General features: G+C 32.3%; 5 protein-coding genes across 8 annotated transcripts; 2 read left to right on the plus strand and 3 right to left on the minus strand.

Moving 5' to 3' along the window:
- Positions 1-467: 467 nt before the first annotated feature.
- On the minus strand, positions 468-3,967 carry LOC8280196 (pentatricopeptide repeat-containing protein At1g50270). 3 transcript variants are annotated; one of them, XR_007217319.1, is made up of 3 exons: positions 3,839-3,967; positions 995-3,682; positions 468-919 (listed from the first exon to the last, which is right to left on the minus strand). XR_007217319.1 is itself a non-coding variant. In XM_015717950.3 (2 exons), exon 2 carries the CDS (start codon positions 3,566-3,568, stop codon positions 1,781-1,783), a length of 1,788 nt encoding a protein of 595 aa, XP_015573436.2. In that variant the 5' UTR covers positions 3,569-3,682; positions 3,839-3,967; the 3' UTR covers positions 468-1,780. The 3 variants fall into 3 exon arrangements, 2 of the variants coding, with proteins under 2 accessions (XP_015573436.2, XP_015573437.2); XM_015717950.3 differs by having other exon boundaries at positions 468-3,682; XM_015717951.3 differs by having other exon boundaries at positions 468-3,575; positions 3,839-3,962.
- A 313-nt stretch (positions 3,968-4,280) lies between these two features.
- LOC112534549 lies at positions 4,281-4,693 on the plus strand. Its single transcript, XM_025156990.2, has 2 exons — positions 4,281-4,416; positions 4,521-4,693. The coding sequence occupies exons 1-2, from the start codon at positions 4,287-4,289 to the stop codon at positions 4,691-4,693; spliced, it is 303 nt and encodes a 100-aa protein (XP_025012758.2). The 5' UTR covers positions 4,281-4,286.
- Positions 4,694-5,202: 509 nt separating this feature from the next.
- On the plus strand, positions 5,203-9,081 carry LOC8280194 (armadillo repeat-containing protein LFR). Of its 2 annotated transcripts, none has more exons than XM_048379150.1 (8): positions 5,203-5,528; positions 5,615-5,778; positions 6,010-6,143; positions 6,226-6,485; positions 7,766-7,871; positions 7,960-8,098; positions 8,181-8,308; positions 8,468-9,081. In XM_048379150.1, the coding sequence occupies exons 1-8, from the start codon at positions 5,345-5,347 to the stop codon at positions 8,721-8,723; spliced, it is 1,371 nt and encodes a 456-aa protein (XP_048235107.1). In that variant the 5' UTR covers positions 5,203-5,344; the 3' UTR covers positions 8,724-9,081. The 2 variants fall into 2 exon arrangements, with proteins under 2 accessions (XP_048235107.1, XP_025012742.2); XM_025156974.2 differs by having other exon boundaries at positions 5,210-5,528; positions 6,229-6,485; positions 8,468-8,999.
- A 4,213-nt stretch (positions 9,082-13,294) lies between these two features.
- On the minus strand, positions 13,295-15,442 carry LOC8280193 (3-ketoacyl-CoA synthase 11). Its single transcript, XM_048378815.1, has 2 exons — positions 14,430-15,442; positions 13,295-14,243 (listed from the first exon to the last, which is right to left on the minus strand). The coding sequence occupies exons 1-2, from the start codon at positions 15,195-15,197 to the stop codon at positions 13,461-13,463; spliced, it is 1,551 nt and encodes a 516-aa protein (XP_048234772.1). The 5' UTR covers positions 15,198-15,442; the 3' UTR covers positions 13,295-13,460.
- A 9,165-nt stretch (positions 15,443-24,607) lies between these two features.
- On the minus strand, positions 24,608-26,708 carry LOC8280192 (3-ketoacyl-CoA synthase 11). The gene is made up of 2 exons (XM_015717957.3): positions 25,689-26,708; positions 24,608-25,475 (listed from the first exon to the last, which is right to left on the minus strand). The coding sequence occupies exons 1-2, from the start codon at positions 26,433-26,435 to the stop codon at positions 24,693-24,695; spliced, it is 1,530 nt and encodes a 509-aa protein (XP_015573443.2). The 5' UTR covers positions 26,436-26,708; the 3' UTR covers positions 24,608-24,692.
- Between the last annotated feature and the right edge of the window lie 300 nt (positions 26,709-27,008).

The following is a 27,008-nucleotide window of genomic DNA, read 5'->3' on the forward strand; positions in this document are numbered from 1 at the left end:
TAATTCAAATGTTATTCATTTCCTCCTTTTTAATGAAAAAAGAAAATGTAATTGTAAAACCTTAATCAGAAGAATATTCATGAGGCCAAATTAATGCTTTTGAGAAGAGCTTAATAGGAGAGCTTCTTGATTAGTTTGAGCTACCACTGTTAAAATCGAAGGAAGGTCTGAAAATTAACAAATATATCAATTTGGTTGGCCCTAACAACCAACGAACAGTAGGAAAAGAAAAAATATATTATTGCGTTGTATTGTTTTCTCAAAGTTATAAGGAATCAAAGTTAGATATGAAAGTATAGTTCCTTAATAAAATCATATATGATAAATATATTACTCTACCTACTCTTTAACTAAATATGAACCCTGATAGAAAAATAAGAACGATCTATACAATAGTCAATGATTGGCAAATGATTGTGGAATTTCTGTTGTTTAAACTCTTGTTGCAACAGATTGTGGAAATTTCAAACTGAAAAACTCAAAACAAATTATAATAATAGCCAATCTCAAGATCAGTGCAAATCAAGCAAGAATCTTTGATAACATATGACAAGTACTACTAAAATATATAGAAATAAAGATAAAAATAATACTAGCAACAATAATAAAACTAGAAATATAGGTCAGCTAAGGAAAGTTGGACATGGCCATTATCATTTTTAAGATAATAGTGATAGAAGATAACCTTATCTAGTTAAAAGAAGTTGTCAAGATTATCACTGAAATCTTATGTGTTTTCTTTATTCCCTATATTCTTTTAATTTTTGGAAAATGCCCAATTCGGATCTGATATTTGCTATTGCTAACCCTCCATCACCATTAGCAATGCGCAAGAGTTTTGATTCTATAATTTATTTTCAGCCCTTTGCTAGCTTCCAGAGTGACATGAGGGGCTGTCAGACCTTTTATAAAGACAGACCTGCAAAACTATTTCAAAGTTTGAAACTGGTACCTTGGCAAGTGCTTCTGCAAAATATAGAGAATCAAGCCAAACCTAATCATTCAGGAAAGGGTCACAAGCTAAACTCCAAAGCATGTCGCACCTTTGTCACTACCCAGGCTCCACTCCTGACTTACTTTTTTCAGGTCCTTAAACAAACGGCTTCTATTCTGTGACAATACCTGACCAAAATGAGCACATAATGTTCTCAGAGGCGTTGCGCTCATGACATCATCACTCTATCTTCCTTTATTGCCATGGTACTGATGACTGTCTCTGTCTTATATGACAAAGGCATTGTACCACCAACTACCATTCTAGAGGCCATTACTCAGCTTTATATGCTCCATACAACATGCATCCTGTAAATGGGCCACAATGCACATTTTTTCTCAAGGTTACTGAGATGGTTCAGTTTGGTCCAGATACAGGACATGGCCTACTTCTGTTCATTGGGAAGCCCATCGCAATGGATATGGGACACACAGTTTGGATGCCCATCAATATTGGTAGGTAGATAGAGAAGAAAAACCTGTGACTCCCGCATTCCCAACATCTCTAAGACTGAAAGGTTGAGGGGGTTGAACCAGCAGAGTTGTAGTTAATCAATAAACTTGACGGAAGCAGGGTAGTGCTCCAGTATGTCAATCATATAAATTGGTGTAGCACAAAAGACAGCCCAGTTGAACAAGTGCTCGTTTCCCATAAACTAATAAATCAACCCCTTGCTATCTGCTCCTTAATCCAATGTCTGTGATCCGAAGCTAATTGAGCGTAAGTGCAAGCGCAGAAACTAGATGGATAATCTTTTTATCAAGTAAATTGACTGAAAATAAATTATTATGCATCAAATGTCACTATGTCAAATGTCAATGATTTGGTCTCTGGAAGATGATCAGCAAGCTTCAGCTGATCCATGATATTGTTTAACATATCATATAAATCACATGATTCAGAATGCGATCCATCAAAGGCAATAAATTTGCGAACTAAACCGTTCACTTCTATCCAGCTATGCCCTGGTTTCTTCTCAATGCCTTTCCCTTTCATTATCTTTCTTACATGTGCAGCTGCATCCCATTTACCATATTCTGAATACATATTTGCTAGGAGTGCATATCTACCACTGTGACTGGGCTGAAGCCTGATTAAAAGATTCCCTACATATTCCCCTAGGTTAAAAGCCTTGTGTATCATACAGGCACCAAACAGAGCTCCCCATACACCAGGTGTAGGCTTCACTGGCATATCTTCAATCAACTTTATTGCATCCTCCAAGTACCCTGCCCGACCTAGTAGATCAACCATACAACCATAATGATCTACATTCGGCTCCAAATTATACATGTGCTTCATCATATCAAACAATCCACGTCCAATGTGTACAAGACCTCCATGAGCACAAGCATTGAGAATACCAACGAAGGTAACTCCATTTGGCTGAACCCCGTTACTAATCATGTGACTGAAAAGATTCAACGAGCTTAAGGCGTCTCCATGCATTGCCAAACCATTAATCATGGCAGTCCAAGTGTAGACATTTTTTATATGCAACTTATTGAACACCACATAAGCCTCACTTATACAGCCACATTTTGCATACATATCTATCAGTGCTGTCCCAAGAATTGAATTCATTTCTAACGAGTTCCTATCTATATAATCATGCACCCATCTTCCTCGATCCAATGCACCCAGTTGAGCTGAAGCAGTGAGAACACTAGACAAAGTACATTGGTTAGGTCTAACATCAGTCAGTAGCATGTCCTGAAAGAGAAGTAATGCATCCTTGAATCTATTACATTGCACATAACCAGCTATCAACGCACTCCAACAAACGATATTTTTCACTGGCATTTCATTAAACAGTTTACAGGCGTCATCACAATAACCGCATTTACAGTACATATCTAGTAGAGAACTACCAATATAAACATCCCATTTCACTCTTCCTGATTCTACATAAAAACCATGAACCCATCTTCCAAACCAAACATCACCAGCCATCCCTGCTGCACAAAGAACACTAACAACAGTTATCTCATCAATCTTCACACCCATTGATCTCATCTTTTTGAAACATTTTATTCCATCAACAGGAAAACCGTTTCTAACATACCCATCAATCATTGCAGTCCAAGTAACCAAATTCCTATGTGGACTTTCATCAAGCACTTGATGTGCAAACTGAACGCACCCACAGTTTGAAAATGCAGTGATCAGAGAATTTGTCACCGAATTGTCAAAATCCAAGCCGTACTTCACGATATGAGCGTAAATGTCAAATGGTTTTCGATTTTCCAACTGCGGATACGACTTGAGAAGCAAATTGTATGTTTGGTTATCTGGAAGAATACCAATTCGGCGCATTATTGTATAATAAAGAAGAGATTTTTGGGGTTGAAAACTGATAGAGAAGCCACTGATAATGGTGTTCCATAAATGGATGGTACTGGGTAGTGTCTCAATGTGGTCGGTTTGGTATAGAGTAGGGGAATGGAGGCGTTTAGTAAGGAAGAACGTGTGGTCCGAGAGGCCATGAGTGATGAGAAAAGAGTGAATTTGCTTGAAATGTTTTAAAATTTTGTGATGGTATAGTAATGTGGTCAGCTCCTTGCTTGCAGACATTCATTCTCTGCTCATAAAATGAAGATCAGCGACAATCAACAGGCATGTATGGTGTCTATATATAGTTTGCGGTTCAAAACATGATACTGGACCATATATATATATTGTTTTTTCCTGAAAGAGAGATTTTTAATTAGATGAAAAATAGAAGTTATAAGTATTGATTATCTACAGTATTAAATGAGAAAGTTAATGCAAAATATTTTTGATAATGATTAACAACTAACAACAGAATAGAATGTCTGCAAGCAACTAATTGGCTAGACTGACCTTCTTTCTAGTGGTTATCGGGACATCATATCCATCAACATTAATCGTACAACAGAGACCAACTTTTCTTAGATTGTGCACATACGCGAAAAAAAGGAAAAACCTATTTGCTATCACATCTTGCTTAAGGAAGTCTATAATGCTATCTGGTGGATTAAGCTATATATTGAGAACCTATACAGAAGTTAAAACCCATACGTATCAGCATATCAATTCGCTTCCCTATAAATATGATGGATTTGATTTGTTTTTTTTTTTTCCATGGACAAGACACAAATCGTTGGCTGAAAACATTCTTATTGATGAGACTTTTATTTTTACACCAGCCTAACTACATCGACGGGATAAAAGCATAATTTGTCAATTTAAAGTGGAGTTTTCAGTCAGGGTGTGGTGCAGCTGATTCAAAAATCTTTCTAATGGTCCTATTGTCAAGGAGATTTTGCGTATGCTTAGCAGAGACTGGGAAGTGAAGGTCGTTCATGTTTACAGAGAAGCTAATTTCGCTCAGAGTTGGCTTGCTGCGTATGCTCGTTCTCGTGCTGTTGGTTATCATCTCATTTCTGATTCCCTTGCAGGTATGAAGTATTGGTTATTTAATGATCTTTCCGCTGTCTCTAGCTCTCTCTCCGTTAGTTTAACCTCTAAACTATTTGAAATGTACAATTTAAACCTTTTCTAGAGACTCAAGTGCATCAGCTTCGGTGGCGTCCCGCTCCTACGGAGATCGCTCCGAAGAACTACGCGGCGGTTGTGGCTTATCCCCACCCCGACCGGCAGCTGCTGGGTCTCCCCATCTCTCCTAAACTTCCCCCGGTCTCCAATTTGGCCACCCGATTTTCAATGACTACTTAAACTTTTTGTATGGCTGAATTTCGCCATTTAAGAAATAATTGAATTATAATGATATTAATTATATAAATAAATTTATATATTAACTTTTTCTTGTATGTTTTAAATTTTAAATTAATTAGTAAAAATAATACAGAGAACGATAAAAAAGTTATAATGGTAGAGTTGGATTGCAAAATTTTTATACTTTTATTTTTTAATAATAATATGATAATTTTTTATCTAAAAAGTATTGATGGTAGTGATAGAAAAATATTGGATTGGTTTTGACGTTTTAATAGATTTGTGATAATTTAAAAACATTTATATTTATTTTTTTCTAATTTTTTAATTTTGAAAAATAAAATTTAATTGAACCTCAAACTTTACAATCAAATTTAACTTGGCTATCTTTTCACTCTCTTGTTATAATGCGGGTAACTGACTTGTCAAAAAAATGAGTTAAGTTGAACATATTCAATAAGTTTAAGAGTTAAATTGAAATAAAAGTGAATAATGACGAAATTGAATTCGACTGCAAAGTTGGAGGACCAAATTTAACCTTATTCCTTCAAAAACCCACTTCTATTTGGATCTGGTCACGAAACGCCTAAATTAGATCCATAATTACCAAATCACCACGGCCAAACAAATCCCTACTGCGTGGCAGCAGTGATGCAGAAAAGAGAGCAGAACAAGTCCGGTGGCTCAGCTGGTGGCGCCACCGCACCATCGGCCAAGAGAGGCCGTCCTTTTGGCAGTACAAGTAGTAACATCACATCCTCTGGGTCCGGCGGTGACACTGTAGCACCACTGAATCTTCTTGGTCCATCGCTTCAAGTTCACACCTCATTTGTGGGTCGGTCATATCAAATCAAACAAAAAATCCCTAAGTAACTAATAATCACTGATTCTCATTTATTATAGTTTTGATTGTTATTTCAGATCAAAATAATAAGAGAATAGTGTTGGCGCTGCAAAGTGGATTAAAGAGCGAGTTAACATGGGCACTAAACACGCTTACACTGCTATCCTTCAAAGAGAAAGAAGATATGAGAAAAGATTCTCTTTGTAAAATCTCTGGCTTGCTTGATGCTCTTCTCCAAGTTGTATGTATTTTTATGTTCAATTTTATTTTCTAATTTAATTAGGCAAAGAGTAGTTATCCTATTTAGGTATGTCATTAGGGTTTATGTCAATCTAAATATATTGAGATTAGCATTTTAAAGTATGGAAAATAATGTGTCAACGACATTATATTGTACTTAAACTTATGATGTGAATATATCTTTTTTTAAATACTTGGTTAATGAAATTGCTAATGTGTGAATATGAAACAGATAGATGACTGGCGTGATATAGCTCCTCCCAAAGATCTCAGCAAAACGCCTAGGGTTAGAACATTAGGAGCTAATTCTCTGGTTACAGGATTTGGTAATGGATATGAAGCATTAGGTTTAAACAATGCTCCAGGGTAAGTGTGGTATAATAGTTTCTGAAAGTTTTTCTTGACTTCATAACTATGGAGTGTAAATGTAGGGGTAATGTCTGTGTAGCAGATTAGGGTCAGGTTCTTCTGCAACTGAAGCTCCAGGGCAGAAGAATGCAGCCAAAATTCGCCCTTCAGAGTGGTGGTTTGATGAGGATGGCCTTTTTAATTTAGATGAGGAAGGACGGGCAGAAAAGCAGCAGTGTGCTGTGGCTGCTTCAAATATCATACGCAACTTTTCTTTCATGCCAGAGAATGAGGTCATTATGGCTCAACATCGGCATTGCTTGGAAACTGTATTCCAATGTATAGAAGATCATATTACTGGTAAGAACTAAGAAGAGTTGGTTTTACATGTGCATGATGGGATACTGTTATTTTATTTGCTCTTATTTATGCTTGTCAAGTTATCTCTATTTTGTTTCCGAACTAATTGAGGCTTTATTCCTTGAATCCTTTCCCTCATTCAGCTTGGTTTAGTTCATGATTGTTAAACTATTCTAAATTGGCCTTCAGCATATCCAGTCATCCATCTGGCCTTAGAATGGCTATGCCTGATCCAACATGCATAAAGGCAAAATCTGACTTAGGTGAAATTAGTTATGCCAGTCAAATTTTTTGGAGAATTTCATCTAGAATTAGATGAGCTTGAGTTGCTCGAGTAATTACCATAGGAAGAGAAATGTAATCTTACAAGGTGCAGCCCACAAATATTAATTGGGATCCATACGGAACAAAAGCACGTTGTGTCCTCTCCTGCACACAAATTCTCTTTGGCTGCAATTGTATGTAAAAATCAGTAACAGAGACTAAGCCATTTGCTCGGAATATTCTTCATGGAAGCAATTTGTGGATAATTTGTAGTTTTTGGCGGTAGCTGCAGAAGGAGATAACTTCTTTTGTACATTACTCTGCAGATTATGGTGTGAAGCTCAAATGATAAATGTGCTGTCTGTTAGATTTTTTATGACTCATTCTTTTATAGATTGTGGAGAAGCCTCGTGAAAAAACTTTTGCTTTGTATTCTAAGGCCAAGATAAACATGAAAGCAAGAGTGCTCTTTAGGTTATAGTCCAAGTTAAGCGGACTGCACATCTGTGATGTGCCTTCATGAAAAGGGTAAAGTCTATTGGTGTATGTACGGTTGTGAGACAGTTATAAGTCAATTGTCTCGTACTACAGTGCCTGATGTGTTGGGACTTGGTATTTCTGGATTACAAGGATTAGCAGGGCATCAAAGTGTGCAAATTTCCATGAATTTTATGGAGTCGGTTCTGGTTGGGAAACAATGGTGAATCTCAAAATAGTTGTGACTGGAAGAGTTCCCCAGAAAACAAAGGTCTTTTAGTTTAACATTGTGCATTGAATAGTGGAAAACGAGTAGCAAGAAAGAGAGGTGACAAATTGTAAATTCTCACCTTTGCTTTCACTGTCAGAGGAGAGAGATAGATAAAAACGTGAGTGTAGAATGAGACGTAGGGTTCCACATTGTTGGAAGTCCTTGAAGTTTCTAGCTAATCTTGTTGTGTTATTACCTTTTCTTTTTCTCGTTTGCACAATTCCTACTTTGTTATAAAATGCTGGTTAACAGTCGTTTATTTTGACAGAGGATGAGGAACTTGTTACAAATGCTCTTGAAACAATAGTAAATTTGGCTCCACTACTTGATCTTCGAATTTTCAGTTCAGCGAAGCCATCTTTTATCAAAATAACGTGAGAAATCTATTGTGCTTAGATTTTAAAATGCTCTTATGACTGCAATGTGAGATTGATAACTTAGCTAATTCTTTATGCTGAACAGTGAGAAACGTGCAGTTCAAGCTATTATGGGGATGCTGGGTTCTGCAGTTAGGGCTTGGCACTGTGCTGCCGCTGAATTACTTGGCCGCATGATTATAAATCCTGACAATGAACCATTTCTACTTCCTTTTGTTCCACAGGTTTGTGCTACTCAACAAACAATGTTTTGTTTTCATGTTTTTATATGAGATAATATAAATGATGCCTAAACGTGTACTGCAGATACATAAGCGTTTGGTAGATCTTATGAGCATACAAGCAGTAGATGCACAAGCAGCAGCTGTTGGTGCCCTCTATAACCTAGCCGAAGTTAATATGGACTGTAGATTGAAGCTTGCCAGCGAGCGATGGTGATGCTCTATTTATTTCAAAAATTACATAATGCACAGGCAAACTTTATAGCTAGGTGTCCTACTGTTAACGTTTATTGATTTTACAGCTAGGATCTTATTTTACTTTTTGTCAGTAGGATGGCATGACCCTTTTCTTTGTTGGTTTATCAAATGCAGGGCTGTTGATCGGCTACTGAAAGTGATTAAGATGCCGCATCCTGTACCCGAAGTTTGCCGGAAAGCAGCAATGATACTGGAGAGCCTGGTCTCTGAGCCTCAGAACAGGGCCTTGCTGCTTGCTTATGAGAATGCATTTGCAGAGATTCTCTTCTCAGAGAGCAGATATTCTGATACATTTGCGAGGATTTTGTATGAGCTGACATCTAGACCAAACAACAAATTCGCAGCAGCTCGTGGTGTTTGGGGCATGTGATTAAAAGCCTGCATCACTAAGCCATCTAGCTTCAACAGGCAAGATTGTTGTTATAAATTTGGTTATTATTTAGTCTTTGTAAATGTCAGCAGGCGTTTAGGTTCAATTAGTCATAGCTGATGTCATCATTTTCTATTTATTTTGCATTGTTGTTTCATCAAGTTGCAGCTCGCTCTCTCTCTCTCTCTGGATGAGCTTATTTTGTAGCTGGGTATGATAAACAAACACTAGAATAGTCACCCTCTTTAATTAGTACGATGGCATGATTGGAGAGCTGATGTAGGAGAGATTTAGAGTAAGCTGTTCTAAGGTTAAATTACCGGAAATAGAGAAGTGAAAGGTTTAAAACTGTTGTTTATTACAGGATCTCAATGATATTTAATGAGCAAAGAAAAGGTAGAAACTTTTTTAAGAATTACACCTAAAAGCTCTTGAGAGAGTCACGCCCAAAAACTGGTTAATTTGCAGAAAATGGAGAAGTTAAAGGTTGAAATGATATTTTAATTAGCAAAGAAAGGATGGGAAACCTTCTAAAATTACAGCTAGAAGCTTTTGAGAAGCACACCCAAGAAAAGGTTCCTTCGGAATCACATCTCATCCAGGGAAGAATTGATTCACATGATCAAAATTAGCAACAGGTAATAGACCGTCGGTACTAAAGTTTTATCATTCTCGTCTTATTGGTATCAATCCTGCAACACTTTCTTTTATTTTTTTTAGTAGGACACTTTTTATTCTTTTCATGCTATAGTAGCTATTGGTATTCCCTCTAATTTTAGATGACTACGTGGCAATCGTATTTAATATATGTGCAACAGTCGGCACAAACATTATTAGCCAATCCACTTTAACTAATCTAATAATTTTTCCTAGTCAGCTTGTGGGTCCTACTCTCTCATTAACCCTAAACCACTTACATTTTCTCTTATTCACTGAACCCTAAATCAATTTTACCCTTCTCTCTTTTGCTACTTATCTTTCTCATTTCAAATTGTCCAATACAATCAGACCATCCCATATTCTCTTTTATCTTCAACGAAAATCCCCATAAACTAAAATCCATATGATAAAATCTTAGAAACTCATCGCCATTAATTGGAAAATTGTTGACTCCATCAGAACAAGACTCAGCTTCCACACCATCAATGATCCTTGTTCTCTGCACCATCAATAGTGTTCTTGCCGATTACAATCTCCAGTGGGCAGGCTGATATCTAGCAGCGGAGCAATTTGTCAGTCGCCATCGCTAATAGTCAAGTCTCCAGCATTGCCATAACAGCCTCTAATGCAAGTAGTTCTAGCATCTTTGGCGTCAACAACGTTGCCATCTCCTCTATTTGCTGTGACATCTCCAACATTGGCACCTCTGCTTCTTTTTCTTTTTTCTTTTTTTAAATTCATATGCAATATAAAAAAAATTTAACAAGCTTCTAAACTTGGTGGTTTGAGTCTCAACTCATTAGGCCAGATTTGCTGCAATGGTTTGATATACTTCAATATATCAGAAAAACTAACAGTGTTACTTTAAAGCTGGTGTTGCTATTGATGGATCCTTTAAATTGGCATATAGAATGTTCCATCATTTTTTAATTAATCAAGAAACATTTTAGTAAAAGAATAAAAGGACACTCATCTTGAAAATATGATATTTTTATAGTTTGGTCCTTCTCTATTGAGGCTTTTGATGTAATAATGTCGTCTTTAAGAATTTGCTTTTGTCTTTCCTTTACATGTGTGATTTGAGTGAGACCTTTTTCCACCTCTGTAGGAATAAAACTGTAAATACCCATTGAATGTTGTTCACGCACTATATAGACCTAACTTTGAGTGAGTTTATTGTGTTTCTACCATGCTGTTTAAAAATTATTAACTTAAGAATCCATCAGCTTGAATTTATTTTTATTTGCTCTTCCCGTATTGAAGAAGCTTTTAATGGGTATTCAGATTTATCATTTATAATGCCAGAGAAAGCCTTTCAGGTGGACTGTTAAATTCAATTCAATTCAATCAGTCTATATATCAGCTATTTAAGAACTGGTACTTTTTCTTCTCTGTGGGAATAAAACTGTATATACTCTCTGAATGTTGTTCATGCACTATGTAAAATGTATTCACTTTCTAAGTTTGAGTGAGTCTACAGTATTTACGTATTTCTAGTCAGATTATATGATTGAATCAAAGATACATCGGTTTGAATTTATTTATTTTATTTTGTAGTGAAACTTATTTATGACACAAAAAGTAAATATTTGTCGTACCTTGCTACATTTCTATCGAACAATAGGTAAGTTTATTGCACGAAAGGACAAAGGATCACTTCATTTTCTTTATAGAAATACTATCAATCTACCCGGTTATTCAATACAGAGCCAGCAAAAGTTTAATGCACATGGCGAGATGTTTTTTTCAATCAATTCAATTTGGCTCAGAATTGCACATGCCAAGAAGTTGTTGTTATTATTATTATTATTATTATTATTCATGTACGTTGAAAGATACTGTCGACCCATCGGTAGAGTACTTGGAGAAGTTAGAATTCATCATGGATTTTGACCGAGTAGTCCATATCAATTTAATGCTGCATATACCAAATTGGTACCACAGTGAAGTGCAATTAAATAGAAAGTAAACCTTATGGCTATTTGTCATTATTTTAAAGCTGGGGTGTGCATGCATGTCCATATGCGCATGTAATTGCAGTTGAACCCAGATCTGCTTCTCATTGAAACCCATCAAAGCAATGTGTCTTCGATATTTATAACCGGTATCGTCGCAATACACTTTTGATTCTGCCATATGATGCTCGACTGGACTAAGAGACAAGAGGAAAGAAATTGAAGTTGAAAGGAGTATTGAATATTAGGAATTTAACAACTTCAATTTCTTTCCTCTTGTCTCTTAGTCCAGTCGAGCATCATATGGCAGAATCAAAAGTGTATTGCGACGATACCGGTTATAAATATCGAAGACACATTGCTTTGATGGGTTTTAATGAGAAGCAGATGGCCTGAGTTAAAGGAGTATTGAATCTTCTTGATGATTTGAGAGAAGAAAGGAACAATGTCCTGGTTTAAGCTAGTGAAACTTTGGCTAACTATGAGTATGAGCTAGAGAAGCTGAAAGAATGCAAGATGAGAATGGAAGAATGGAAGGGTAGGGATTTCAGGTTCAGTATCTAGAGGCAGAGTATGAGCATTACAAGGAGACATATGAAGCTTTAAAGTCGAAAGAGAAGAAAGAAAGGAATGTTTTTCACAGGTTGCTAGAACCCTTAACCATATTTGCAATTGTATTTGGAATTTTTGGAGGTTGTATTTTGGGGTATGGAATTAAAGAGCTAGATTTGAAGGTGAAGCTTATGGGATGTAGCTTCTAACCTGTTTAAATGCTGCTATAGTTATTAGGTTATTACCTTTTCAATTATGTTTTGCAAGTCTTATTGTAATGGTTATGCTGTGTTTGTGTCAATATTGTGAGATTGTGCCTGTGCTGTGCTGTTTATGTCAGTTTGATTTTTGTATTGCAAACTTATTTTATAATGCACTTATATTAATACAATTATTTTCTGCATTGAATGTCTATGTTTACTTCTCTATATTTTTGCACTTAATCCATAATTAAATAATGGATATGAATGAAAACAAGAATTATGATTAAACAATAACAATGCATTATAACAAAATTAAAAAGAGTGAGTGTTTGATTTTTGTGCTTGGAAAGTATTCTAACAGTAAAAAATAAGAGAAAAGTAATGACCATCACAAAATATTGTCACTCGAGAGGGAGAAAAAGAGGATCACTATGGTCCACCACCAAGTATGGTCCAATACAAAATCTCATAAACTAGATTTTCTTAAACCTAATACTACTATTGTATAAAAGCAGCCAAAGTTGTTTTTTCTTTGAAGGTGGCTCATCCAATTTTTCTTCTCCTTATCAGTAATAGTTGGTTTAAGGTTCTTTGATGGGGCTTGAGCTTGAATAAATGCCTCTTTCTTGGATCTAGTTTCATTGTTGTCTTTCGGTTGTTGTCTTTAAGATCTAGTAGATTTGGATGCCTTGGTTGTCTTTTTAACAGATTCAATACATAGTTGTCATATTAAAAGGGTATAGAATAAGTAAGCTTAGGTGAAATTGGGGGGAAAATGTAATTTTGGAATTAGGGTTTTATATGTGACTAGGATTAATTTATTTTAGATGAGAGTTATGTCAGCATATGGCTACAACTCATAAGACACATGGCAGTGACTGGTTATTTCCGGCTTCTACCTCAGTAACAGAGAATCGAAACTGTCATATGATGCATTAATAAAAAGCTTAGGTACTATTAATTATCTATATGGACCTGTAGTACTAAATGAAATAACACATATAGCTAAGATACCATCTATATATTTTATCCATACATATGTTCTAGTCAAAAACTTCATAATAAAAAAACCTTTGTTTCACCTATATATAATAACTATTGATTAATCATGATTGAAACTATCTAAAAATGTAATATATAATAAAATATTGCACATGTACTAATTGCAGCAGAAAATTATAATTATATATAATGAAAAGAATTCACTAAAATTTCTCATAATATTAATATTAGTGCAGACAACCTTTTCTTTTTTCTGCCAAAAGGATGTGGAAATAACATACATACTTATAACCTGAAACCAAAGCATGCATTACCTTCTAGAAAAGATACATATATATGGCGACCCTTGATAAAGAAAAGGTTTTTCAATAAATTATAGGTGTGACTTTAGGTATATGAGCAGGAAAATCATTAATTTCATCGATCCAAGGGTTCTTTTCTTTGTTAGGATGGATTGTCCTCAAAGCAAGCCAAACAGCACTGTTGCACTTGAATCCTGAACCAAATCCTATCTGCCACACCCTATCTCCTTTTTTCATCCTTCCTTTTGCTTCAGAATAAGCCAATTCGTACCATAAAGAACTACTTGAAGTGTTACCAAACCTGTAAAGAGTCATTCTTGAAGGCTCCATATGCCATGGAGTGAGCTCAAGGTGTTTCTCTAGCTCATCCAAGACACCTCGTCCTCCTGCATGAATACAGAAGTGCTCAAATGCCAATTTGAAATCAGGAATATATGGCTTTATCTTTATTTTAAAGATCTTCTTTGCAACTAAGGTTGCCAAAAATAGTAGTTGTTCCGAGACAGGAAGAACTAATGGCCCAAGTGTAGTGATATTAGCCTTAAGGGCTTCACCGGCAACCAGCATGAGGTCTTTCGATAGGGAGACGCCAACAACTTGGTTCTCGTCTTCTTGTTGCATCACGCAGTTATAGGACTTATCATCTGCACCTTTGTTGGTCCGAACGGTGTGGATGAGCTGATACTTTGAACATTGGCGATCGGATGATCGGTTGGATAGGAGAATTGCAGCTGCTCCTATACGGAATAGGCAGTTTGTGACAAGCATGGATCGTTCGTTGCCCATGTACCAGTTGCGGGTGATATTTTCTGTGCTTACCACTAAGGCATAAGAGTTGGGATGTACCTATTAGAAGTCATGATAGCACAGTTAATTGTCGAATTAACGAATAAACCACCAGGGCATGAAAAGTGTTATAACCCTGGAGTACTGAAAGGGACAAAAGATATCCTCAGGGCCTTTGTAATGCAATTTCCAATTAAAAAAATGGGGAAAAGAAAAAGAAAAGAGAGACGAAATTAAACAACAAACCTGCAAAAGGTGTTGGGCAAGGTCTAGAGAAATGAGTCCAGCACTGCAGCCCATACCACCAAGATTATAGCTTAAAATGTTCCCTCTGAGCTTGTAACGATTGACAATTAATGAAGAAAGAGAAGGAATGGGATTGAACAAAGTGCTATTTACAACAAGTACTCCAATATCTCTAGGGTTAACCCCGGTTTTTGATAAGAGCTCATCAATGGCTCCAAACATCACCATTTCTGTCTCACTTCTTGACTCGGCCATGGACTGGTCTTGAGGAATCTTCATTAAGCCTTTAGGTCCATATGTCATTTGACCAAAACCGGATTTCTCCAAGATTTTCTTTTGAAAGGCCAAACTTTCTTCTGTGAAGCATCCACATGCTGCAGATAGCTGCAAGAACTGCTCTCTAGTAACTTTATGAGATGGTTTGGGCTTGTAACAAGAAAAATCAACCAAGTAGACTTTTGTTGGCTTGCTCATGCAATAGAGAGTAATCATAAAGATTATAGAGGCTGAGCATAGAACTACAGTTAGGAAATTGAACCTCAGATGGTCCCAAAGCTCAAATAGATCTTCGACACGCAGTGTTGAAAGATGAGCTAAAATCATGACAAGGAATGGTATGGACAAGAGGTACATGGCATTGGAGACCAAGTAGTGGTAACCAAGCTTTACATATTTGAGCTTGATGGACAAGAAGAAGTTGGGCAGGTTGTTCTTCTTTTCGTTAGATAGATCTTTATCAACTAATACTTGTTTCTTTTCTACTTCCATTTTGCTTGACAGAACCTAAGCTCACTTCAAGATCCTTGAGTGAGAGAGATGTCAGAATGGAAGAAGACTATATAAATTACACACTGAAAAGAGAGTCAATTTGTAATTATTGCAGAAACGAGAGAAAAGATGAGAGGAACTTCTGTGATATCGTTTAGTTTTGCTGCGAAAAGTTGATACATGTTAGTGCCTTATATAAAGTTGGTGGATTTTTCCTTCAGGAAGATTTTTGCTATTCCTAACACACATATAAGTGAAAAGTTGATACATGTTAGTGCCTTATATAAAGTTTGCAAAATTAATATGCCTGTGACTCTTTTAATTTATTACACCAAGTCGTATATGATGTTATAAATATTTAATTTGATGACAATAGAATATTGATCAATTATCTTGTTTATTACAGAATCTTTTTTAAATATAAAAAAATAGCTGAATGATATATTTATTATTATATGTTAATTTTTTTTGTTTTAAAAGAGTAGTCCACTTTTAGTTTGCAAGCATTAAGAAATAGACTTGTTAGACAATATCATTGATGAATAATATTTTTGATATTACTTACTAAACCAATAATTAAAAAAAAAAAAAAAACTGTAAATTGAAACAGACCAAATAAAGAATATTTATTTGTTGCTTATACTAGGGTAGGTAAAATTTGCCCTTATATTACAACTTACTTAAGTGTCTGATTTTACGTACATTATGCAACTCGAAAAAGGAAGCAGAGAAGCACAGCTTTATATCACTGAGATCAATTATTTTAGCTCTATTTCCAATCTTTGTCTGATTTGCCATGCTCCTTTTTTTTTTTTTGGTATGTCTTTTCTATACAATATTGATTTTTATTTTGCTTGCATAATAAAATCAGAGGATATCTATTAAAGATTCATGCATATCGTGGAAAATAAATAAATAAACAAAATTAGATTATTATTTTTTTAATTTTATTTTACATTTTATTAGATTGAAATCTATAAAAATATTATAGAAATCATTTGCAAATCTAAAGTTTATGTACTTTCAAATGAAGTAAAAATTAATGTAAAATTTTATGTAATTAAATTTATATAAAATGAGTATAATTAAATTAAATTTTAATAAATGATTTCCATATTAGTAAGTCAATATATTCTATAACATTAAAATATTTCTTTTAACTTTATCATTATCATTTTATTTTATTTTTAGATATCCTTTTAAATAAAATAAATTCTTTTATAAATGTAACCAAACATACTTCTTTTTTTCTTTAAGAAAAGTGGTTTAGATGATAATTTTGCAATAAATTGCAAGTGGAGTTATCTTATTATAAAGTGCCGATTAATTACATAAACAAGAGAAAGGTTTCGTAGAAGGTACCTATGGTTGAAACAAATCAAATAAAGCTGAAAAAAGCTAAAAGAAAAGGAATAGAAAACTGGATAGGCGAATAAGGTATTTTATTTTCTAATAATAATTACTAGAATCAATAGATTTATAAAGAGGGATAAATATTTTATTTATTATAACTAATTTATATTTATTACATGATTTAATATAATATATACTTTCTTCATTCCATATTAATTGTTTCTTTTTTAAATAAAAAAATTCAATTATCTATCACTTTTATATACTCAATACAACTTATTATTTTTTTGTTGAAATAAGTATAATAAATTTTATAATATCTATATAAAGATAATTTTACCTAAATAGCTATTATTTTATAATTAAACTTATTAAAATATTTTTTTATTCTAAGTAAACTACTAAAAAGTAACAGATAGTATAGAATATAAAATATAGACTACAAGAAGTATAAATTTGGAAAGTGAAATTTTATAGTACTAATATTAATTATTATAGCGGTTCATACTCTATTTTATGAATTGTGAATTAAAAAAATTCTAACGGTAAAAGCCAATCTTATTTATCAACAAAAAAGAGTTATTAGACCTATTTATCTTTTCCACGATAACCAAATAGCTAAATTTCTCATTTTTCTTTAATAAAGGAAACAAGTTTTTGGCTTGTCCTTAATACATTTTATTATTACTCAAATAAATAATATTATGTTGAAGTTAAATAAGACTATATTTATTTTATCTAATAAATTTTATATATATATATATATATATACTACTCTTTTGTATTGCATTTCTTTTTATTTTTCAATATAATTCATGGTATGATTTTTATTTTTTTAAATACGCAACCCACTCAATAACATGATTTGATTAAAACAAAGTACATTCTTTTTTTTTTAAGCGAAAGTATTTTATAAACTTATTTACTCTTTAATAATTAATGGCTAGTTTCTAGATATATTTATGAATTATTAATAAGGCTAATAAATAAGAATTAATAAAATAAATGTGAGAAATTTTTAATATAGATTCATTGATTTTATTTTACTTGATGACTTGCCTTGTATAGATTAAAAGAAATTATTTTAGTGTAGCCTTATAAAAAATAAAGTGTTACAATAATGCCACTCTTTTTTGAAAAAGGGTTTATGAAGAATTTTATTGTATTTGTAGCCCCACATATAATCTTTGTCTAATTTACCATGCTCCCTAATCTTTACTAGTATTAGTTTTTTGGATTGAGATCTCTTCACGTTTAAGTTAAAATCTTATTAAGAATATATATTTAAAATTTGACCATTAATCTTAAATTTAATAATTAAAATTATAAAAATATGACATTGAACTTGAATATAAGAGGATATCAAATCTATTTTTCTGGTATATTATTATTGATTTTAAGTTAGGATATTGTATGCATGATCAATTAGATGAAGTGTTTCATAGTTTAAAACAAGTAAATAAAAGGAAACAGACACTTTCAATTTTATCTTGATACAAGTTATATTGACCTTTGTGTTTTAAGTGCTTTTGATAATAACTTTTGCAATAAATTGCAGGTGAAGTTATCTTATTATATTACATTTTCAAGAGGATGATTTCGTAGAAGGTATCTATGATTGACACATTCAGATAAACTTGATGGTAGGATTAAATATAAATACAAAATTGAATCGATGACTTCGTTTGGCATTACTAATAAGGCAAATGTTCAGAATAATAATTTAAAAAAAAAAAAAAAACATGTCTCTTAGTTGGTCTATTTTAAAACATGTTTTCTATTTGGACTATTTTTTTTATTTTAATTATGTGGTATTTAATTAATTAATTAATTAATGTATGCGGTTTATTGCTGCAGCTCTTGTATCGTAAAACAGATTATATAAATTGAAGGTGTGTTATATAAATAAAAGATGCCATGTCAGTAAAATAAGAATTGATAATATATAATTAATTAAGTGAAATATATATATTAATTTGAAAAGAATACCTGATTAAAATTTTAAAAAGTCCAATAAAACCTACATGTTATTATAGTTTCTCCTACTGATTAAAATGAAAATATTTTTCCATCCAATCCAATGCACTGTTTTTATATGTGTGTCTAAACTTTATAATTTTCAAAAACTAATTATATTTGTAAATATCATAACTAATTATATTAAAAATATAATTTTAGGGCTAATTGTCAAATTGCTTGTAAATCTAAAATGGTTAAATTATTATTTAATTTGACTTTTAAGAATTTAAAAATTGCACTATCATGTACAAAAATGTTAAAATATCATGTCTTAAATATTATATCGATAAAATAAAAAGGAACACAATATTTCAAAAATATGAACAAGATGCTTCTTATTTGTAAATTTGAGTTTGATACTTGTAGCAACATTTAAGATCTAATATCCGAGGTACCCAACATGCAGATAGACATTTGAACACTGTCTAATAAATTATGAAAAAGTATATGCAAATGTAGGCCATGTGCAAGCAACAATAATTCAAAGTAGAAGAAAAGGAATTTGCGTGGTGGAAGAGAACAAACCCACTTATATTATATGTTACAAGCTCGAATGTACCTTCAAATGAACCAAAAAAAGATAAGTGAAAGCACAGATTGCAGACAGCTACTTCGAAACAGCAATGAAATAAATGCAGTTGGTCACCCAGAGAGATGATTTAAATGAATTGAACTCTAATTTCTTTCTTCACAACAAAAATGCAAAATGAAAATATAATAATAAAGGGGCACACAACCACCCCTACCAAATTTCCCCATAGACCTCTGTCTCATCTCATGTCATGAAAACCAATGCCTGCCAACGCATTTAAAATAAATATGATTCACAGTCTCATTTCTGTTTTTCTTTTTTGACATCTTTTACTTTGGTAGCTAAAAAGCTAAGGATTTGTATTTATGATATTCTACCGTTGTACCTGTCACGAATACATATAATTGCAGTGAGCTAACTCTCTTTAGTTTCTTTCATCATTTATATATATCAACTGTGGATTGCCAGGTTCCTTCACTATTATCCTTTCTTATACTTATTTCTTTTTGTGGTATCCCCGATTACAGTTCCTTGCTGCACCTCTTCCCCCTCTAATATTTTTAGCCAATTTTATACAGCTCAAAAGTAATAGTAAAAGGAAAAGAAAAAGAATTTCCTTTATAAATACTACTGTAACTCTGTAACAATACCTACTTGAGATAATCGGTAAGTTGGAACCCTCCTCTTACATTTTTATAATAGAACAATAGTTCTACAACAATGTTTACAAATGATCTGTTCTTTTGAGCAAAACAAAGGATTTGTTACTAATGCAGAAGATGTTGGATAATTAGCTAAGTATGTCTACATATTTAGTTCAATCTGTATGATAATTACTGTCAGTTCCTAGAAATCATGCAGCTTTGATATGCCAAATCATCATTGATGATTATAGACATGCGGCAATCGCCCTTGTTATTCCCTGAAAAATTATTGATTTAATTTTACAGTAAATTATATAGATAATTACTATATTTTATTTTATTTTTAATAAATATGCACTAACCTTTTGATTTCTACCTAAATAGTTATTAGATTTTTAGTTTTAATAATAGCCTTTTTCAGCAAATTTAGATAATAAATTATATGTGTGGTCATTAAATTTTATATTTTATAGTAAAATATATCACATTTTTTATTTGTAACTAATAGTTATTAGATTTTAATTTTAATAATATCAATAAATTTTTCAGACACATTTAGATGAAGTGTTATTTAAAAAAAAAAAAAAATCTTCCTCTAGCTCCAATCATCAATGACATATATAAAAAAATAGCTTAAGTCATTAAATTTATAAATACTAGTACAAAATTTGGTAATGTCTATGCAATTTACTCAACTTGTATTGGAAAAATTTATATGTATTATTAAAATTAAAATTTAGTAACTATTTCATTAAAAGTTAAATATAAAATATAAAATTTGGTGGTCGTTATATAATTTATTATTTAAATATATCAAAAAGATTTATAGCTGTTATTAAAATTAAAATTTAAAAATTATAAATAAAAAATTTGATATTTTATTGTCTTATAGAAACTCATAATATTAGTATCTAATAAAAAATTTATTTATTTTCTTTATTTACAAATTCTAAGTTAGTTCCCTCACAACATCTAATTTAATTTGATTGCTACCATCAAAACTTTGGAAAATTGGGGATGAGCAAAAGTAGAAGTTCAAGTATTGAGATGGGGCTCCGACTCTAGGCAAATAAGCCCATTTAAAGCACGGCCCTATTCATATTTTAAAAGAAAAATAATTAACATACCCATATTCTTTTTTTCTATTTTTATCGTGTTAAAATATTTAATTTATTTTCCCAAAAATACAGTTTTTATTGTTTGTTTTTTTAGTTTTTGTTTAATATTTCTGAATTTTTCCCTATTTTAAACACACATGTGACTGTGAGGTCCTGGTGCCGAAAACATTACCAATATTGTTCAGTTCATATCTGATTGATGGACTTCCAATTTTAAATAGTAAAAGAAAAGGAAACAAAATATTTGATCTCATTTTAACTTAAATGTCAGAAGCAATTGCTATATTCAATATTGACTTCCATGTAAGATTGAGTTGATTCTTATGAGCCCATAATTCTCGTTTTTAACATTAATTCGATTCAAAATCTACAAAAAACCAGAGTCAATGGACATAATTAAAGAACTTCTTAGATGATTTGAAGGTGCAGAAATTTTGGGCTTTAAACTCAACAAGGGTTCAAAGGTTTTAGCTAGTTTGTGATACGTAACAAATATATATTAATTCTTTGAAGTGTTACAACAAAAACAAATTACAGTCAATATATGATCGGTCAAAGCATATTTAAAGGATTATTTATACTGAGTTAAATTTTTTTTATTATAAAAAGGTATTTAATAAAATGAGACTTTAACACATGAGAAAAAGTAAGTTTTTTTCCTTTCAAAAAATATTAACACTTGGTGAAGAAAATAAAATAAAATAAAAAGATCATTGGATTTAAATAAAATTTTTCACTTTTTTATATTTAAAAATAAATAAAAGTACTCTTTATTAAATAAAAAATATTCTTAAAAATAAAAAAAATACTATTAGAAATGCTTTTAATATAATAAAATTTATCTCGATTGAATTTATTTCCATAGACTAACCTCGTATTCAAATGAAATCCGGGTAGATATTATCTAAATAAAATTATTATTTTTATTGTGAAAATAAAAGAATTTCTAATTGAAGTTTCTTGATTTAATGTGCAATAATATTGTAGGCTCACAACCCATTCAACCTCAACTAATGAAAATGAAAGCTACGATTTAAAGAAATGCAGATGTATGTACTTATTACGCTTAATCCATATTATAATTGATGGGGAATTAATGTATATATGGCATTCTTTATTTTCTTGATATAAGTTGCATGAAAATGATTATTGATGAAAGGGCTATGGCGAATGCGGGGTACCGTTTTGGATTTGAAGTCTCCCACATCTCTCCGGTGCATGGTGTCCTCCACCACGCATAACCAAACACACGATTTTCGTCGAGCTTTCTGTCACTAATGTTTGCCGGAATCATATAGATAGCAACTGGTGCTGTAAGTTGAAGACAAGACCAATGCATGTCCACCGCCGTAGCTAGCTTCACTTGCACCACCGAGCGACCCTTAGTAGTTGTGATGCTAATGTACTCTCATCTAATATAATTGGAAGTGTCATTTTCTACTGTAAAGCATCTCGTGGCATAATTAAAAGATATTTCTCAATGTAGTTTATGTATTTTAAAGTAATCTATATTTGTTTTATTAACTTCATTTATAATTTTGTAATAAAATGGAAAAAATTTATTGGAATAAAAAATAATCAAATTATTTTTAAATTATCTGAAGAAATTATTAAACAAAAGCAAGAACGTTGCTTGGAAGCTTAAGATTTCTTTAAGCAAGATCCTTGCCAGTAGCCAGCATCCATTAAGCTAATGTTTGGTTGTAAAACCCTTCAATTGACAACAATTTGGACACTTCAAAAGTTACAACACATAGACAAAGAGAAAAAAGAATCATTATTAATTTTGAATTAATTTTTTAGGAATAAAATAAAGTTCGTAATAGAAGAGCCACTCAATGCTCTCCATCTTGACTGATAACTTCATTATCTTAGCCCACTGCCCACATAGCTTGTGCCCAACTCTATGTTGTTCTACCCTATTTGTACTAGGCAGAGAGACTTCTAAAATATAGAGGCCCATCAAGTTGTTGAAATTTGAAATGCAAACCTAGCCTGTAAGATTATAAAATTTAGATGTTTACTATAGAAGATAAGCTTTTTAAGAAATTTATATAGAAATAAAGTATAAAAAGGTATCACGTGGTTTTAATAATTGATAATTTTTAGTATATGATTTTTTCAAATGAAAAGAGATATATTATTACAAATCGTGATAAAAAAAATATTTTCTTATTTAAAATTTTTCTATTTGTAAGAATCCAGCTACCTTTACGTCAATCAGCTATTATTATTATATTATTTTTTTGATAATATAAATTTAAAGTTTAACAACTATTAATTTTAATATCTGACTATTAAATCACGATTTAAAAAGTTATTGATCTAATGATATCGATTTAACATTCAAACAATAACGTTTTGGGTTGTTAAACTCTAAATCGATGTTATCAAACACAAGGAATAATGATAATGATAACGATGACTGATCGGAATAATGATGGCTAATTTCTTGCCGATTGAAACTTTAGAAATAACTTTTGTCACGATTTATAATTATATACTTCTTTTTATCTGAAAGAAACTATAATATTTAAAATTATTAAATAATGAAACTATATTATACTTTTATATATATATATATATATATATATATTTATATTTATATTTATAATTCAATATATAAAAGTTCTATTATTGAAATTAATAAATATTTCATTAGCCGCAATCCGGCATAAAATTCATAAGCCTGTACGACGACGTTAAAATCTTAGGCTTCTCTAGTATTCTATAAGATTGGTTTTTGACAGTACATAGGTAAGAAAACGGAATTTAACGGTTTTGTCACAGCAATGACTTAAGGTGAATTCTCCCAGCAAGGTGAATTCTAGGGTACTTCCGATGTTTACAGCACTTTCATTTTTTTAATATCTCCATGTATTTATTTAATAAAAATTTAAATTAAATTTAAATAGAAAATTTTTTAAATAATTTTTATAAAAAAAATTAGTATATAAAATGTTTAAAAAATTTACGTAAGAATTACACATTAAATTTTTTTTATAAAAACTTGATTTAGATTTTATAAATTTCCATTCAATAAATATATAAAAATAAAAAAAAATTATGTCATTGTAAATTACGATATCTCAAAATCCTCCCGACAATTTATGCAAGCTTGAGTTTTTATAAATGATATTAGAGTAACTTGTTATTCTAATTATAGAACTAAGTGATGTTTAAAGGTAAGTCCTACATCATAGAAAGTCGAGGGTAGCCACCTATAGAATTTGTATGAGTCATTAATAGAATCCATGACTCGCTGATATGCTATGATTCTGGACTATTAGGCTATGGTCTCACTCTGACAAGGATGTCAGAGTTGAGTAGGAAAGATTATAACCATCTAATTGTGAGTTTTATGTACTTATAAGAGTTTCAATGAGTTAATACTAACACCTAGAGATTGACTTTTGAACCATATGAACAGCCCAATCCTACCTCAAATTATTGGGTCACATATTTATTAGTTTTTATATAATTGAGTATATGTCAATCATTTAATATTTAAGTATAAAACACTTACACATAAATCTGGATCTCCTATTTATCGCAATATATACACCTATTTTAGGTAAGAATTTATACAAAAAAACATTATGCACTTTTATTCAATTTTTCAATATCATATAAAAGAAAAATAATTATGCATTACATGGCTTTTTGGTTCCATATTGATGCCTAAAATGGGTATAGTACATACACTTGTTTTTCTGCCCAAAAGATATTCAAGCAACATATTAATTAACCCTAAATCAAAACATGAATTAACTTCTAGAAAAGACACACACATATATATATATAACAAGCACTTGATAAAGAAAGGTTGTTAATGAACTATAGGTGTAACTTTAGGTATATGAACAGGAAAATCATTAATTTCATCCACCCAAGGGTTCTTTTCTTTGTCAGGATTGACAGTCCTCAAAGCATGCCAAACAGCACTGTTGCACTTGAATCCTGAACCAAATCCTATTTGCCACACCCTATCACTCTTCTTGATCCTTCCTTTGGCTTCGGAATAAGCCAATTCATACCATAAAGAACTACTTGAAGTGTTACCAAACCTGTAAAGAGTCATTCTTGAAGGCTCCATATGCCATGGAGTGAGCTTAAGGTGTTTCTCTAGCTCATCCAAAATACCTCGTCCACCGGCATGAATACAGAAGTGCTCAAATGCCAATTTGAAATCAGGAATGTATTGGTCTATCTTCATTTTGAAGATCCTTTTCGCAACTAAGGTAGCGAAAAACAGTAGTTGTTCGGATACAGGAAGAACTAGTGGCCCGAGTGTGGTGATGTTTGCCTTAAGAGCTTCACCAGCAACCACCATGAGGTCTTTCGACAGGGAGACGCCAACAATTTGATTTTCATCTTCTTGTTGCATCACGCAGTTATAAGACTTATCATCAGCACCTTTGTTAGTCCGAATGGTGTGAATGAGCTGATACTTAGAACGTTGGCGATCGGATGGCCGATTGGATAGGAGAATGGCAGCTGCTCCTATACGGAATAGGCAGTTTGTGACAAGCATGGATCGTTCGTTGCCCATGTACCAGTTCCAAGTGATATTTTCTGTGCTTACCACCAAGGCATAAGAGTTGGAATTTACCTATTATAATTTATGCAAGCACAGATAAAATGTTAATACCAAGGCATGATCAGTGTTTGATAGTGTTATAATCATAAAGTACTGAAAGGGACACAAAAGGAGAAGCCCTCAGGGCCTTTATAATTGAATTTTCAATTAGAAAAATGACAATGATAGAAAAAAAATTTAAAAAAAGAAAAAGAAAAAGAAAAGGAGAATAAATTTTTAGTAAACCTGCAAAAGGTGTTTGGCAAGGTCTATAGAAATGAGTCCAGCACTGCAGCCCATACCACCAAGATTATAGCTCAAAATGTTCCCTCTGAGCTTGTATCGGTTGACAATTACAGAAGAAAGAGAAGGAATGGGATTGAACAGACTGTTATTCACAACAAGTATTCCAATATCTCTAGGGTTAACCCCAGTTTTTGATAAGAGCTCATCGATGGCTCCAGATATTACCATTTCTGTCTCACTTCTTGCCTCGGCAATGGACTGGTCTTGAGGACACTTCGTCAGGCCTTTGGGTCCATATGTCATTTGACCGAAACCCGATTTTTCCAAGATTTTCCTTTGAAAGGTCAGACTTTCTTCTGTGAAGCATCCACATGCTGCAGCTATCTGAAAGCAGTGCTCTCTAGTAACCTTATGAGATGGTTTGGGCTTGTAACAAGAAAAATCGACCAAGTAGACTTTTGTTGGCTTGCTCATATAATAGAGAGTAATGATAAAGACTATAGAAGCTGCGCATGTGACTACCGTTAGAAAATTGAATCTCAGATGGTTCGATAGGTCAAATAATTCTTCAACACTGAGGGTTGAAAGATGAGCTAACATCATGAGAAGGAATGGTATTAACAAGAGGTACAAGGCACTGGAGACTAAGTAGTGGTAACCAAGCTTTATATGTTTGAGCTTGATAGACAAGAAGAAGTTGGCCAAGTTGCTCTTCTTTTCTTGGTTTTGTTTCGTTTCTACTTCCATTTTTTTTTTTTTTTTGTCGAAAGATTTGAGAGAACCAAGCTCACTTCAAAATATAGTTTAGTTTTGCTGTGACAAGTTGCATATAAGTTAATATATTTATAACATGTGTAAATTAGCTATAAAATTTAAGATGTTTATTACTAAATTATAATATATTTCACAGTATTTATTGCTCATTCAATAAATGAATGTAATAACTACACATTGGTAGTTGGTTCTAGAGCTGTGCTTTCATAAGCCATTTTTATAATATTTTTCTGAATTCTCTAAATTGCCATGCTACCTTTTCATATTCAGAATTAGTTTCTTTATTTCTTTTTAATTTTAATGTAGCATCGATTTCTATGTTGCTTGCATAAAAAGATCAGAGGATATATGTTAACATTTTCTATGCACGATCAATTGATGAGGTCTTTCTTCCTTGAAAAAAGAAAAGATGAAATTGCCCCTTGTGGAGTTATCTTCTTATAAAATGATGGATAATTGCATAACCGAGTGAAAGGTTTCGTTGAAGGTATCTATGATTGGCAAAATCAATTAAGTTAGTGATAAAAGAAAAAATAAATAAATTGG

This window comes from Ricinus communis, chromosome 9, assembly GCF_019578655.1.
Source record: "Ricinus communis isolate WT05 ecotype wild-type chromosome 9, ASM1957865v1, whole genome shotgun sequence".
In the NCBI taxonomy this organism is placed as follows: domain Eukaryota; kingdom Viridiplantae; phylum Streptophyta; class Magnoliopsida; order Malpighiales; family Euphorbiaceae; genus Ricinus; species Ricinus communis.